Source organism: Dasypus novemcinctus, chromosome 21, assembly GCF_030445035.2.
Source record: "Dasypus novemcinctus isolate mDasNov1 chromosome 21, mDasNov1.1.hap2, whole genome shotgun sequence".
In the NCBI taxonomy this organism is placed as follows: Eukaryota; Metazoa; Chordata; class Mammalia; order Cingulata; family Dasypodidae; genus Dasypus; species Dasypus novemcinctus.
Genome location: NC_080693.1, coordinates 62,484,366 through 62,500,223, shown reverse-complemented (window position 1 = coordinate 62,500,223; position 15,858 = coordinate 62,484,366). Strand labels below are relative to the sequence as shown.

General features: G+C 49.5%; 1 protein-coding gene across 1 annotated transcript; it reads right to left on the bottom strand.

Annotated features, from left to right (window-relative positions):
* Nucleotides 1-4,133: 4,133 nt before the first annotated feature.
* Nucleotides 4,134-6,041, bottom strand: ARL4D (ARF like GTPase 4D). The gene is made up of 2 exons (XM_004468002.4): nucleotides 5,942-6,041; nucleotides 4,134-5,399 (listed from the first exon to the last, which is right to left on the bottom strand). Exon 2 carries the CDS (start codon nucleotides 5,315-5,317, stop codon nucleotides 4,715-4,717), a length of 603 nt encoding a protein of 200 aa, XP_004468059.1. The 5' UTR covers nucleotides 5,318-5,399; nucleotides 5,942-6,041; the 3' UTR covers nucleotides 4,134-4,714.
* Between the last annotated feature and the right edge of the window lie 9,817 nt (nucleotides 6,042-15,858).

Sequence of the window (15,858 nt, the reverse complement as noted above, 5' to 3'; positions counted from 1 at the left end):
AGCCCCAGGGGGCCTCAATCCCCAGGCCTGGAAATAATATTAGGAGCCCAGAGTCCATGCCCCTCCCTGAAAATCCTCTGCCAAATGGCTGGTGACTTTATTTACCTCCTGAAATGCAAAAAGCACTCTAATGTCTGAAGTCCGGGGATGGAGGAGGAGGAGATTGGATTAAATTTCCTTCCTTTCCCAAAGCCATGTTATACAAACATAGTGTTTCTATTAGAACTTTAAATGCATCTCCCTTCAACACAATAATTACACTTCCAGAAATGTATCTTGCAGAAAATCTCCAAGTGTACAAGGAAATATGTACAAGGAGGTTTATTGCTGCCTGTTTACAAGAGAAAAACATGGCAGATGGACATCTGAAGAGTTCATCAAGAAAGGATTTAACTTTTAAATTATGGTACATTCATCCAATGGAATCTTATGTAGTCATCAAAAAGCATGAGAAAAATCCTGACATTGAATAATGTCCAAGATATAAATGAAGAAAACAAAAACTTCACAACAACATGCATTATATAATCCCATGTCTGTTATACATAGACCTTTGTTTGTATATGTAGTGAAAAAAATAAATGGAAGAACATACAAAAATCTGTTCATAATGGTTAACTCTGAAGTTTAGATTATGGCTTTCCTCCATTTTCTGAGTTTAGATTTCTTTCACAACAAAGATCTATTACTTTAGTCATCAGGGGGAAAAACATTGTAAAAAATTTTTTTTAATTAAGAAAAGGGGAATAATGATTGAAGCAATGAATGCACAACTATGTGATTATACCAAATACCACTGATTGTACACTTTGGATGGATTTATGCTTTATTAATATGTATCAATAAATTTGATTTATAAGAAAAGAAAGAGGGCGGCAGACTTGGCCCAGTGGTTAGGGCATCCGTCTACCACATGCGAGGTCCGCAGTTCAAACCCTGGGCCTCCTTGACCCGTGTGCAGCTGGCCCATGCGCAGTGCTGATGTGCGCAAGGAGTACTGTGCCACGCAGGGGTGTCCCCCGCGTGGGGGAGCCCCACGCGCAAGGAGTGTGCCCCGTGGGGAGAGCCGCCCAGTGTGAAAAGAAAGTGCAGCCTGCCCAGGATGGTGCCACCCACATGGAGAGCTGACACAACAAGATGACGCAACAACAACAAAAAAAGAAACACAGATTCCCGTGCTGCTGACAACAGAAGCGGACAAAGAAGACACAGCAAATAGACACAGAGAACAGACAATGTGGGGGGGGGGGGGGAGGCGGGGAGGGGAGAGAAATAAATAAATAAGTAAATCTTTAAAAAAAGAAAAGAAAGAATACCATGAATGCTCCTCCCTCCCAGCCAGTGGAGGAAGTCTCATGACATCTACCCACAAATGCCCCAGCAGGTAGCCATGGCCTGCAGATGGCCTTGGAAAAGATGTGCGGCCACAGGCTGCCCACCCCATACAGCCTAGTCACCTGGACTGGACCTTCCTGGCTGCCTTTGCCAGCCACCCCCACCCCCACCCCATCCCTCGGGCCTCCACTGACCCCCGATTCAAAAAAAAGGCCTGCCTTGGCTAACAGGCCATCCAGGGCTCACAGAACATGTGTCCTTGCCCCAGGGGAGATTTGATCAGTGTGGAGGGAGGGTGGGGACTTCTAGCCAGGTTGGAGGCCAGAGCTCTGCTGAGCTTTGGAGATAAAGCTGCAGTTATGCAGGAAGTGGAATTGCCAGGGAGGATGGGGACTGGTCCTTAATCTAATCAGGGAGTGGGGAGGGAAGGAGAAGTCATTGCCCAGGGATGCTGGACTCGCTCCCAGTCTCCGGTCACCTGCCCTGGGAGTACAAAGAGCTGGCCTGGGAAGAAGGATCTGGAAGCTCCACTAAGCAGCCGTGTGTCCTTGAGCAAGTCAATGCCCCTCTGGGCCTTAAAGACTCCTTTCTTCTCTCCTTTCTTTCCTCCTTGAATACATGAAGTGTTAGGTAACAGGAGAGGGCAGTGGAGATTGAGCCCTCCAGCTGTGGGGGTCACTATCTTCACTCTGCAAGGCGGGGCTCCAGGAAGGAAAGGGCACACAAGGACAGCATCCTTCCTCTGGACCTCACAATCCAACCTATGCGGGCAGAGGGGTGGCTGGCGGAGGGGGGTGGTGCAGAGCTGAGGTGGGAAGTCTAAACTGTAGGTCCACCAGTTTTCTTCAACCTCACAGCCATCCAGGCCCTGCCTACCATCCCCAACACCCAGACATCCTTTGCCCCCAGACAGTCTCTCCTCTGTACTCATCTCAGGGTCTCAAAGAAATTCAAGGTAACAGAGAAACTGGGATAAGGGAACAACACCGCCAACCCAACCCCTGACCCCACCCCCAGTCCTGGCCCTTGGCCCAGAGCTCAAAATGCAGAAGCCCTGGCGTGGGACCAGGGAGTGGGGAGATCCTGCCTCCCCCTTCCATCAACCCTGCAGACACTAAAGGTGATCCCCTCCTTTCCAGCTCTCCAGTCCCTTTGATGGATCAAGGCAGGATTATTCCAAAGCGCCCAGCTAGAAATGATTTTCTAACCACAGTTCCTGTGCTCACTCTCCCCACCGCCCCTCAGAGCCATCAGCTTTCCCCATCTCCCTCTCTGGGCCACCAGCCCTCTCGCTTTCTCCACCCCCATGAGCTGGACAGCCAGGCCAGAGCGAAGTGGTGAAGCACCTGGGATATGCACCGGAGTCCTGTGAAATCACGTCCTCGGGAATTGTGAGACAGAAGAGCGGAATTTGGGAGCAGTGGGGTGGACAGGACAGAGGACATTTCTGGCCAGGTCCTCACTAGCCTGGGCTGGGCTTCCACCTTTTCATAGGCTGGAAAAGAAGATTCTGTTGCGGAGGGCTGGGGGAGATGAGTCACAGGTGTGTGCAGAGGGGGTCAGGCAGCACAGGTCCCAAGTAGAACCAGCCCAGCAGCTCTGGCAAGCAGGCCCCATTCCTGGCGCACACACACTCCCGCACAGCTCTGGATCACCACACACTCACCCCATCCTGCCAGCCACCGGGTCCAGGGAGCAGATCTGAATCGGTCCAGACTCAGCAGCAAAACGGCTTCCCCCAGCCTTGGTCTTGGGGTTGAGTAGGAAGAAGCAAAATTCTTTTAGGACGCTTCCCCCCTGGGACACCTGCCAGCACCTTCTCTCCCTCCTGGGCTCTCTCATCTGGTCCTGGAGCAGGAACTCTGTACCTGCCCTGGGGATTCCATGTGTGCACTCAGGGTCAGGGAAGGACTGTGGGGGGGGGGGCGGCGGATGGGGTCTGGGTGGAGTTGTGCTTGGTTTGTACTCACCACTCCTACCAGAAAGGCTAGGAGGATCTAATTGTTCTAGTATCTCACACACAGCTGGCCCTGGCACTCGTCGCAAGGGGGCACTCAGGCTCTCAATTGATTACTTTAGTAGTTGATCTCTTAGCCTTTGATTAGGACTATCACTACTAACATTGGTGACCTGTGTCCTCTCCCTCCTCTCCCAGGTGTGTGGTGGGGGATGGATTTCCAACAGCCTCACTCCCACCAGGCACAAACAGCTACTACTGCTGCCCCTCTTGTGGGATCGGCTGCATTCCGGGAGCTGAGCTCACGGCGTCCTCTCGGGGCCAGGCTGGTTCCATCCAGCCCAGGCCTCCCTGGCACCAGCCTCTGCCAGCAAGCCACAGTCGGCAAGATCGAGCACGCCGAGGGAGCAGGCTGAAAGCCAGAGAAGTACTTTCCATTTCTATCACCTCCCTGAAGGGGGGGCAAAAAATCAAACCAACCTGAGAGCTGGCGGAGGTGGAGGGGATATGAGAGAAATTTGAAGTTAAATCCACAAGGATCAGCTGGTGTCAGGGGCAATGAGGATAAGGGGAGGAGAGGAAAGGAAAGGAGAAAGGAGAAGGGACAAAAAAATCCAGGAGAAATCAGGGAGTAACCTGGAGGCTTTCACGCACACCCCCAAAATCTCCACCAGCCACCCCATAAAAACACAATCTATTTTTTAGAAGACTGCTTGCTTTGCAAATTCAGCTTCAAGGTAAGTCCCCCTACCTACCCACCCAGGCACCCCCCACATAGAAATCCTGGACTATACCTGGAACTAGGTAAGGAGAGAGGAAAATGCCGGACCAAGATCAGAGCTACAGTGTCATCAGTCTTTAATAATTTACAGCCAAATGCTAAAAAATAGTGAATCATAATAATGCAGAGGACACACATGACTTATAAAAAGGGTTGTGGATCTACAAATGGGGGAAGGGGATCTTGGCACTTTCACACAGACACAAAAATAAAGACTATTGTAACTAGCATCCCTAGAAAAGCAGCCTGGGGAGGCTCCCCAATCCTGGAGACGGGGGTAGTTCCCACTCATCCCAAGTGCATTCTCCGAGCACCTTTCCATTCCCCCAAAACATCCAATAACAAGCCAGAGAAGAAAAAAACGAGAAACAGGGTCGAGGTAGCGTCACAGTTTACATTTACGCCTCCAGAGTCCTGCAGCCTCTACTTCTCCAGAGGTGAGGATGAGGGAGAGACAGGCAGACACCCCATCTCCAGTCCCACTCCCCAAAGTGGCACCAAAACAGGACCCCCAGTGCCCTCCTCCAGGTCCTTCATTCAGACAGGCAGGTCCTGCACCCGGGATGATTGAGGGGTCACAGGCCCCACCCAGATGTCCAAGTGTGCAGACCCCTACGAGGTGGGAGGGGGCCTGCCTCGGGTCACCGTCTCTTCTTTCCGGCCCGGGCCGCCTTCTTCTTTTTAAGGATCATCTCGTACAGGCGCTCGAGGCCGGGCTGCAGGCCAAGGCCGTCCACGGCACTGCAGCCCTGTACGTGCGTGAGCGTGGCGGCCGCCAGCTCGCGGACCGCCAGCCTCTTCTCCACCTCGGCCGCGCTCAGGGCGCCCGGCTGGTCCTGCTTGTTGGCCAGCACGAGCACGGGCACACCCTGGTTGTCCGAGGTCCGGCTGATTCGGTGCAGCTCCACCTTGGCCTCCTCCAGCCTCTCTATCTCCGCAGCGTCCACCACAAACACCAGCCCGTCTGTCCGGCGCGTGTAGGAGCGCCACAGCGGGCGCAGCTTCTCCTGACCCCCGACGTCCCACACTTGGAAGGTGATGCCACGGGACCCCCCGAGGGGCACCCGGATCTTCTCGGTGTTGAAGCCTTTGGTGGGGATGCTCTGGACAAACTCCTTGAACTTGAGGCGGTAGAGGAGGGAGGTCTTCCCAGCTGAGTCCAGCCCGATGACGACGACGTGCAGGGCCTGAAAGTGGGGCAAGAAGGAGGCGGTGGGCGCCATCTCGGTCAAGTGGTTCCCCATGGTTAGGCGCGGTCTCGGGGCTCCCGGTAGAGACAGGGACAAGGCCTTGAGATTGCAGGCTCCGGCACCACAGCTGGATTATCTGAACAGGACAAGATCCGGAGTGAAAAAGAAGAGACATTTAATAATAAGCACAAAATTTCCAACTTCTTGAACATTTCCCAAGTCAGCCGCCCCTTCTTCCTTTTTAATGGCCGCAGATAGAGCCGGCGACAGTGAGAGAAAAAAGTGAGAGGCTCCCCACTCCCTGCGGGCCCTGGCAAAGGTTATGAGACAGAGAGGTCCGGTTCAGGTGGGGGGCGAACGGTCGGTTTCCAAGCGCCACTTCTCCAGGCTCTTGGCGCGAAACGCACGCGCCGCGACCCCCGTTTCCCAGGAGAGAATCTCTGCGGGAAAGGGGAGGTCGGGCAGCCCCCTAAAGTGAGGTCAGGGTGGAGCGCGGAGACCCGAGGACTGCGGCGCCTTCCCAACCCGCGCGCCGCGTCCCAGGCGGTTGACACGGCCCTCCTTCCGCAGCGACCCCCTCCCCGCTGCCCCACGACTCTCCCCCCTGCCCGCCACCCTCCTACCGCCACCGGCTCCCGCATCGGAGCCGCCTCAGCACGACCTCGACAGCCCCCTTACCTGACGTCGGCCGCGCTCTCCCCGCGCCTCTCCCCGCCAGTCACCAGAGGTGCCGCGCCAGCCTGCCCGCGGCCTCCCGTGCGCCGTCCCCGCCGCCTCTGCGGAGCGGCCCGGGGGACAAAGCCTTAAAACCCGCAGCGTGACGTCACGCGGCCCCGGCCAATCCGCGGCCCCGCGGCGGCGCACCCGGCGCCCGGCTCCCGGCGCAACAATCGTGGCCACAGGGCGCGCGACGCGCGCTCAGTCGGTGGCCTTGTTATTTCATCGTTTCCACCGTATCTGAATATTTGGAATTAAACCCGGGATTCATCAGGGAGGGAAGGAGGGGCAAAAGGAACACGCGTGGCGGCGTCTGACTCGGGAGAAGAGAATGTCTTTACCCCTCTAATACCACGGTGTCCCCCTCCACCAGACCGAGAGCGCCACCCCACTCGAAGTTCCTCTGCCGGAGAGTCTCCAGAGATGGGGCGTTCTTCCTCCTTCATCTTTCCTAAACCAATTGTCAAGTCTGTGCGAACCTAGAGCCCCTACATGAGGAATGCTCCAAAGGGTTAAATGACCTGCCGAAGGCTAGTGTGTGGTCGAGCCTTCAGCATTTGGCTGTTGGTCCTGCCCCATCAGGAAGGCTGTCAGGCTGGGTGGGCATCCTCAGCTGAAAGCCCTTAACTGCCAGAGCAGGGCCAGCAGCAGACCCTGTGCGTGCCAGTCAGGAGAGCATACGTATTGGGCCCCCTGGATCGGAAGGCTTCAGAGGAGGGAGAGTGTCAGCGGGAAGCCTCAGGAAAGATATCTAGAAGTTAATTAGTCAGGCCTGGAGGCGTCTACCCAGCCACATAGCCTAGTAGAGCCTGGGCAGCCCTATTGGGGAAGAGATGTCACAAAGGGGCAGTGCCACTGAAAGGATAACAGCAGTTACCTGCAGGGAAGGTGCCCAAAAGGGGAGGGGTGGGGGTGCTAAATTAAGAATGAAATCTTAATTCTGTTTCCATTGTACATGGAGACTGGATTTTTTAATTAACTATGTAATTCAATATTAACCTTTTAAAAGGCTGTATGTAAGGGGATCAGAAAAAGGGGAGGGGAAGTCATGGCCAGACAGCAGTGTCCACCTACCAGCCTCAGTCTGGTGCTGATGAGATAAACTTCCCATCTAGTTAGCCCCAGGCTGCCTTTCCACCTCCTCACCCTGCAAAACCAGCCACCTAGTTCCCCCAGCAATGCAGGCAGGGGGCTGCCTCATATCCCTAAAGAGATCAGGACCTTAAGAAATTAGTTTGTTATACCCCAAGTTGGATATGGGGGGGTGGCAGATGCAGGAGGACCTAAGGCACGGAGGTGGGGTTGAGTTAGGGGGGAAAATGAGCAGGCCAAGGAGTTGGGAACCACCAGTGCTGAGTGGCTACTGCACACCAGGCTCTGCCAAGGCACTTTGCATCCTTTTCCTTTTTTTTTTTTTTTAAAGATTTATTTATTTATTTATTTCCCCCCCCTCCCCTGGTTGTCTGTTCTTGGTGTCTATTTGCTGCGTCTTGTTTCTTTGTCCGCTTCTGTTGTCGTCAGCGGCACAGGAAGTGTGGGCGGCGCCATTCCTGGGCAGGCTGCTCTTTCTTTTCACGCTGGGCGGCTCTCCTCATAGGCGCACTCCTTGCGCGTGGGGCTCCCCCACGCGGGGGACACCCCTGCGTGGCAGGGCACTCCTTGCACGCATCAGCACTGCGCATGGCCAGCTCCACACGGGTCAAGGAGGCCCGGGGTTTGAACCGCGGACCTCCCATATGGTAGACGGACGCCCTAACCACTGGGCCAAAGTCCGTTTCCCTTTCCTTTTTTATTATCAACTCAAGCCCGTGAGGTAAGCATGGTTAAAAAAAAAAAAGAAGAAACGGAAACAGAAAAGTTACGTCATTTATCCAAGGTCATCTAGCTAGAAATTGGCCAAACCTGGATCTGAATGAATGTTACAATGGCTATGAAACTGAAAACATGCACAACGTTGATTGCCTTGTGTTTCTTCCAATCTTTGAAGTGCCTTTAACATTACTCCTATGTTATCTCCTGGGACTCACACCCAAGAAGGAAATTGTCAATTATCTGATAAAGGAGATGAAACTGGCAACCCCACCCCACCCTTCATCTTTCATGTTTACCAGGGAAGGTGTTGAGCAAATGGGAGAGAGGAGGTGGGGCAGGGGAGGTGTTAGGAAAGGGGCCCAACTGTGGGGCCCACCTCCATCCCTTCCTCCCTTAAATGGGAATTCCGGCCCACTGTCCCCAAGGATCCTTCCTCCATGAATGACCACCATTCATGCAGCCTCACCTTTGCAAACCTTTCTCTCCAAAGGTCACAAGCCCAGGAGCTAGGGCATCAGGGGATCTGCCGTGGAGAACATTCGTACATTGAACAATCATCTCTAGAGTGTCTGCTAGGTGCTAGACAACATTCCAGATGTTGGGCATTCAGCCCTGAGTGATGTGGATAAAGACCTGCCCTCATGCCAAGTACATTATGGGGGATGGAAGAGACAATGAATAAACAAGATAATTTCACATGGCGATACATGCCACAAAGGCAGAACAGAGAGATGTGCCGGCAAGTGATTAGGGGAAAAGAACTACAGTAAATTGGTGGCAGGGGGGAGTCCAGAAGGCCTCTCCAAGAGGAGACACTAGAGCCGAGTTCTGATTTAAGGAATCAGATAAGAGTTCTGGGTAGAGGGTCAGACCAGCTAGGAGCTATCTACTTCTTCTTGGGGCTCCCTCACCTGGATCAGATATGGGCTGCTGCATCATTGTTCTTTCTTAGATCTGTCTGTCTCCCTCCCTCCCTCCTGAAGGGCAGGAGCTGGTTCTACTCATCTGTAGCTTCTACTAGCACCATGCCTGGTATAGAGTAGGCAATCAAGAAATTTGCATGAATTAATGAATGCAAGATGGAATGATTAAATGTACCCTGAGTGGGGTGACCAAATATCCAGGCAGTTCTGGGGAGTCAGACCCCTGGGGGTTCTCTTGATTTGGTTGGCCAAGTATAGTATAAAATCCTGCATTTCTAGGAAAGGTTTGGGGTAATCTTGAACTATGTGTGACAAGGATGGAGGCCTTGCTGGAGAGGAGGAACTTCTTGGATGAGTAAAACAGGTGGGGGGGACACCAAGGCATGGTGTGCTGAAACACTTGACTGAAAGTCAATGTGAGTTTTGTTCCCTCACTCACAGGCTGGCTTGGAAAAGTCACTCCCCTCCTGGAAGCCTGATTCCTCAGCATGTAACTAGGGGCTTAGATGATTTCCTGGTCCCTTTCCCTCTGACAGTCAATGCTCTGGCGTTGGGGAGGGGCGGGGGATGGAAGAACTTACCTAGGAAGTGGCTGAGAAGATCCTTTTCTGCAGGACCTTGACTTGAGCTCTAAGTGAATCAATGAAGGGAGGAGAGGGGGCTGCAGGTAATGGAGGTAGGGTGAAGAAGGATGCAAATGCAGTTATCAGCTTGGGAATCACAAAGACCCAGTTTTCAAATCTCAGCTCTGTTTCCCTATGCATAAAACGGGGGAAACACAACCTACCCCTAAAAATGATTGTGAAAATAAACGTGAAAGGGCCCAATAGAAACAGTGTTCTCCAACCACGGGCCGCTTAGGAGGCAGCCTTCCCAAAACCCAGGCCCAGGGCTGCACTGCAGATTGACAAATAGGCCAGTGCTGCTCCCTGGTGGCTTAATTTGTCACCGCCTGATTCCCGAAGAAAAGTGGAGGGATAGGGGGTGAAGTTACTCGGTTCCTTTGCTTTGCCTGGAGTCTTCCCTTCAGACCAGGCCTTTCCTACACTTAGACTGGGATGGAAAATCTACCCTCTTCAAGTTTTTTTCCACAAGTGAAATCAGATTTGAATGAACGTTTTATGAACAGAAAGTCTAACTTCAGTTGCTTTTCCATACACTTACTGAGGGTCTAATAATAGGTCTGAGGAATGCTGAGGCATGAGGAGGCTGCGGGGCAGGTTGTGAAGAGCTCAGTTGCAGCCATGCTGAGGTGTCTGTGGGATAACCACATGGGGACAGATGTCCTGCCTCTATTTGCACAGGACCTGGAGCTCAGGGCAAGGCTTTAGTTGGAGGACTGGATTCGGGGTGGTCAGGAAGAAACAGCAACAAGAGCCCTGGAATGGGTGAGACTGCCCAAGGAGCAAAGAGGAGGGTCTACAGTCAAGGAGGGAAATGAAGTGAAGGAGATGAAGAAGCAGCGTCTGGGGTGGTAAGAAGAAAACTACATGACCTTAGCATGCCTGAAGCCAAGGAAAGAGAGAACTTGAGAAAGGAAAATGGAGTGGCCCTCAGTGTTCAGGGCCAAAGATGCCAGAGAGGATACTGCCAGCCAGGGGACAGCAAGAGGAGTGTCCAGGGCTGGCTAGAGATGGGAGCTGGAGATTTGGAGGGAGTTCATGTCTGACAGCAGAAGAGGGGTTCTCTCCAGAAAAGAATATAGAGTGTCAAATGAGGACTGAGGTAGCATTGGAGAACTTGCAGGAGATAAAGGAGCCATTGGGACAATGATGCCCACCTGTGACCTGGCAGAAATGATATAGTAAGCATGGCCAGGCCTCCCAGGAAAAGCCTTGGCAGACACAAAGGGAAATTCTTGGGCTCCAGGGGGCAGTCAGAGGAGATTATCCCAGTCTTGGCAAGAATGTCAAGGCTCAAAACCAAGATCCAAGTCCTGGGTGCCATGCTTCCTAAAAAGCAGAATGAGGACCTTGCGGGGTGGCAAGAGGTATTTTGGGTTAATGGGATTATCAGCGTGAAAGGCATAGACAGGGGTTCCATATATGAATAACCACTAACTGTCATTTATTTTCCAACATATGTGATTTAAAACATTGCTTCTCAATTTTTAATGTGTACATTAATCCTCTTTGGACCGTGTTAAAATGCACATTCTGATTCAGTAGGTCTGAGGGTGGTGTCCACGACTCAGCATTTCTCCCCAGGTCCCCAGTTACCAGATGCTGCTGGTCCGTGGACACTACTTCGAGCAGCAAGGATCTAGAACAGGCTCCTAGAAAGTTACTCTGAAGGCTGTATGTTTTCCCTGACAATGAGTACTTTCAATGTTCTCCTGGGTGATGTCACAGAAGATGGCACGATAAAAATCTCCACGAATACATGCATGCCCACACAAATAGCCACTAGGGCTAATAAATGAATTCAGCATGGTTGTAGGGTACAAGATCAACACACAAAAATCAGTTGTGTTTCTACACGCCAGCAATGAATAGTGAGAAAAGGAAATTAAGAAAATAGTTTCACCTACAGTCACATCTAAAAAAATAAAATATCTAGGAATAAAGTTAACCAAGGAGGTGAATGACTTACATGCTGAAAACCACAACATTTCTGGAAGAAATTAAAGAAGACCTAAATAAATGGAAAGACAGCCTATGTTCATGGATTGGAAATCTTAATTATTGTTAAGATAGCAATACTCAAAGTGATCTACAGATTCAATACTATCCAATGGCCTTTTTTGCAGAAATGGAAAAACCAATCCTCCAATTCATATGGAACTGCAGGGGACCCAGGATAGCCAAACCACATATTGTATATCACTAGAAAAAATATTTTAATCAAAGATAGGACTGTACAACACAGTGAATCCTAATGTAAACAATAAACTGTAGTTAATCTTCCATTATAAAAATGAACTTTCATCAATTGTAACAAATGTGGCCCACTAATGCAAGGTGTTACTAATAGGGGACTATTATATGGGGACTCTGTATATGATGCATGATTTTTCTGTAAACCTATAACTCTCTAATAAAAAATTTTTATTAGGGTAAATAAAATGTACCTGAGCAAACAAACAAACAAACAAAAAACAGCGTGGGGGAGAAGATGTAGCTCAAGTGGTTGAGCACTTTCTTCCCATGTACAAGATCCTGGGTTCAATCAGTGGTACTTTCAAAAAAAACAGTGTTGTATAAGGCTAGACATATAGACCAATGGAGTAGAATTGAGAGTCTAGGAATAAACCTAAACTTATATGGCCAATTTTTTTTTAAAGATTTATTTTTATTTCTCCCCACTCCCTCATTGTTTGCACTTGCTGAGTCTGTTCATCTTCCTTGTTTTTCTAGGAGACAATGGGGACCTAACCCAGGATCTCTGATGTAGGAGAGAGGCACCCAATCGCTTGAGCCACCTCCACTCCCTGCATGGTTGTGTCTCATTATATTCCTTCCCATGTCTCTTGTTGCATCAGCTTGCCACACCTGTCTGTCATGTCAGTTCACTGTCTTGCTCATCTTCTTTAGGAGGCACTGGGAATCGAACCCAGGTCCTCCCATGTGGTAAGTGGGAGTTCAATCACTTGAGCCACAGCCACTTCCTGACCAATTTATTTTTTTAATATTTATTTTATTTTATTCATCCCCTCCCCCTCATTGTTTGCACTTTCTGTGTGCTATGTCTTTAGGAGACACCGGGAACTGAACCCAGGACTTCTGATGTGGGAGGGAGGGGCCTAATAGCTTGAGCCTCCTCCATTCCCTGCTTTGTTGTGTCTCTCATTATGTTTTTTCTTCTTGTGTCTATTGTTGCATCATCTTGTTGCATCAGCTTGCCATGCCTGCATGAGCCACAGGAACCAGGAACCTCTGCTCCCTTCTCTGTTGTATCTCTCATTGTTTTTTCTTTTTGTGTCTCTTGTTGTGTCAGCTTGTTGTGTCAGCTTGCCGCACCTGCCCATTACTCCAGGTACTGTCTTCTTTAGGAGGCACCAGGATCTGTACCATGGACCTCCCATATGGTAGGCAGGAGCTCATTTGCCTGAGCCACATCCACTTCCCCCAACCAATCAATTTTTGACAAGCATGTCAAGACCATTCAATGGGAAAAGAATAATCTCGTCAACTAACAGTGCTGGGACAGCTGGATAACAACTTACAAAAGAATGAAGTTGGACCTCTACCTCACTCATACATAAAAATTCAAGGGGAATGGACATGGTTCAAGTGTCTGAGCGCCTGCTTCCCACATGAGAGGTCCCAGGTTCAGTACTCGGTACCTTCTGAAAAAACACAAAAGCAAACAAAAGCAAAACAAACAAAAAACCAATTCAGGGAAGCAGATGTGGCTCAGTGGTTGAGTGTCAGCTTCCTGCATACAAGGTCTTGGGTTCAATCCCCAGATCCTGGTACCTTAAAAAAAAAAAATTAATTCAAAATTGATCAACAACCTAAATTTAAGAGATACATTATAAATTATAAATCTCTAAGAAAATATAATGATAAATATCCATGACCTTAGATTTGGCAATGGATTCTTAAATTTGACACCAAAAGCACAAGCAATAACAAAAAGATAAATTGAACTTCATAAAAATTTTAAAATATATGTATATCAAAGGACATTATCAAAAATGTGAAGACAATCTACAGAATGGAAGAAAATATTTGTAAATCATATCTGATAAAGGCTTAATATCCAGAATGCATAAATAACACAACTAACAAAAAGACAAAAACCCAATTTAAAAATGGGCAAAGGACTTGAATAGACATTTCTCTAGAGAAGATATACAAATGGCCAACAAGCACATGGAAAGATGTTCAACATCATTGGTCATTAAGGAACTCAAAATCAAAATCCACGAGATACTGCGCCACATCCAGTAGTATAGCTATTTTGTTTTTTGGTTTCTTTAATTAATAACAGAAAAGAAGAAGTGTTGACAATGATGTGGAGAAATAGGAACCCTAATACATTGTTGGTGAGGATGTAATATGGTGCAGCTGCTATGGAAAAGTTTGGCAGTTCCTGAAAAAGTCAAACACAGAATTACCATATGATCCAGCAATTATACTCCTAGAGAGAGCTAGTGGTTACAAAACCTTGTGAATACATTAAACACCACTGAATTGTACACTTTAAAATATCTGACTGTATATTATGTGAATTTCACCTCAATTTAAAAAAAGTGTTCTCCTGCAAACCTGCAACTGAGATGTGTTATTATAACCCCAACCCCTTGACAGGTCTGGTACATCATAGACACTCAGCAAATCGTCACTAAACCAAAAAAGGGGGGGGGGGGGAGAGAAATAAAAATAAAATCTTAAAAAAATAGAAAATAAATGATCCCTAGTTTTTTCTGACAGGAGGCCCCCTGGCTTAGCAGGAAGACCTTTGGACCTGGTTTGGAAACTTTGAGGCAGCCTCTCTGAACTGGATTTCCCCTCTGAGAAATGAGGGTGATAATACTAACTGAGGGTGTTTTAAAGATTAAACAAGGCTGTCAGTGAACATGCCTGGCTCACAGAGAAGTGAAAAATGTCAGAGAGCAAAGCTGAACCCCATGACAGCTTCTGCCCTTGAATTGGAACCCCTTGATCCTAGACTCATGTGGACTCCCTGCTCGCAGAGGCTCCTGCACCAGGCAGGGCAGGGTCCCAGGTTCTGGAGGCTCTGTGGCAAGCCCAGCTGGGAGCACAGGAAGGAGCCTGTACAAGGACCAAGGATGAGGACAGGGGAGTGCTTAGGAAAGAGGGCGCTGCCTCTGATCAAGGCTTTCTCAGAGCAGTCCTCAGCTCTCACCCTTCACTGTAGCTGAGCTGGGTCAGAGAGAAATAAGCTGGTCCACTTAGTCCCTGAATATCCTCTGCCCGCTCCCACTTCTGTGCCTTTGCCTGTACATTTCCTAAAGTCTGCATCGCCTGCCAGTCCCCTGCCTCACCTGTCAAAATCCTGCCTTTCTCTCATCTCAGAAAGTATCTTCTCATGACATCCTTCCTGATTCTATTGTCTAACTGGAATTGTTTCTGTGTAAACAGTTACCCAGTCCCTGCTGTGTGCCCACTGCTAGAAACATAGAGCGAAACAGGGCAGGGTCTCAGGCCTAGGGGGAGCAACCATTCATTCATCTCTGCAGCCCCCTCCTCAGCATTTGTTCTGGAGTCTGGCAAATCTCTACTTCCAGCACCAAGCCCAGTCCTGGTGGGCCACAGGTGGACTAATGACCGTGTGTTTAGTTAGAGGCCCCAAGACCCACAGGATAGAGGGAGCAGAGCTCCAAGGAGACCAACCCTCCATTTTCCTGGTGTTCTGCCAATTGTAGCACTGAAAGTCCCACATCCCAACCCAGGAAACCCCTAATCTCTGGGCAAATTGGGACAGTTGTCACCATTCCAGGAGCTCAGACCCCTACTTGTCCTGTGCCCTCTTGGGTAAATCTGTCCTTTTCTTTCAACACTACACCAACTCTACGGTCTGAGTTTCTGTAACTTCCCTGAGGCTGACTCAGCCTTTGGTCAACAAATTTGGTCTGCTGTGTCCCAAAATCACTTCCAGGCTGGGTGGGACTACACCACTGTTTGTCTTGGGAGCCGGGACTGAAGAAATCTGACTCTCTCAATCACCCTTCCTGGGCCTGGTTGTTGAGGATGCAGAGGGGAGTGGAATTACTTCCTACCCAGGAAGAGGGAGGGTGCTGCCACCAAAGGTTGGAGAACTGCCTCTGAAAAATTTTTATTTGCTAGGCTCTGAATAACCTTGAGGCAGGATTCTCTGTTACATAGTTGCTGCTCATGTTACAGCAAACACACTAGGACCAGGCTTTGAACTGAGAGGGCTTTCAAAGAGTGCCATCTGCTGGCCAGCCAAAGACATGCATATGAGGAAATTGAAAACAAGTAGGAGGCTTTTTCTGGCCTTTCCAGTGGATATGCAACCCATTACTGGGTCCATGGTCCAGATTTGAGCAGTTAACAGGGACAATCCTAAAGAGTTCAAACTGGCTGAGCCAAGAATCAAAGAATAGCAGTAACACAACTTCCTGCCACTAAATCCCTGTGAAAGAGAAATTGAGCATTAGAAGTAAACTCACCATCATAATCAGATGCCTAGACATCAGCAATAAATTAGAAG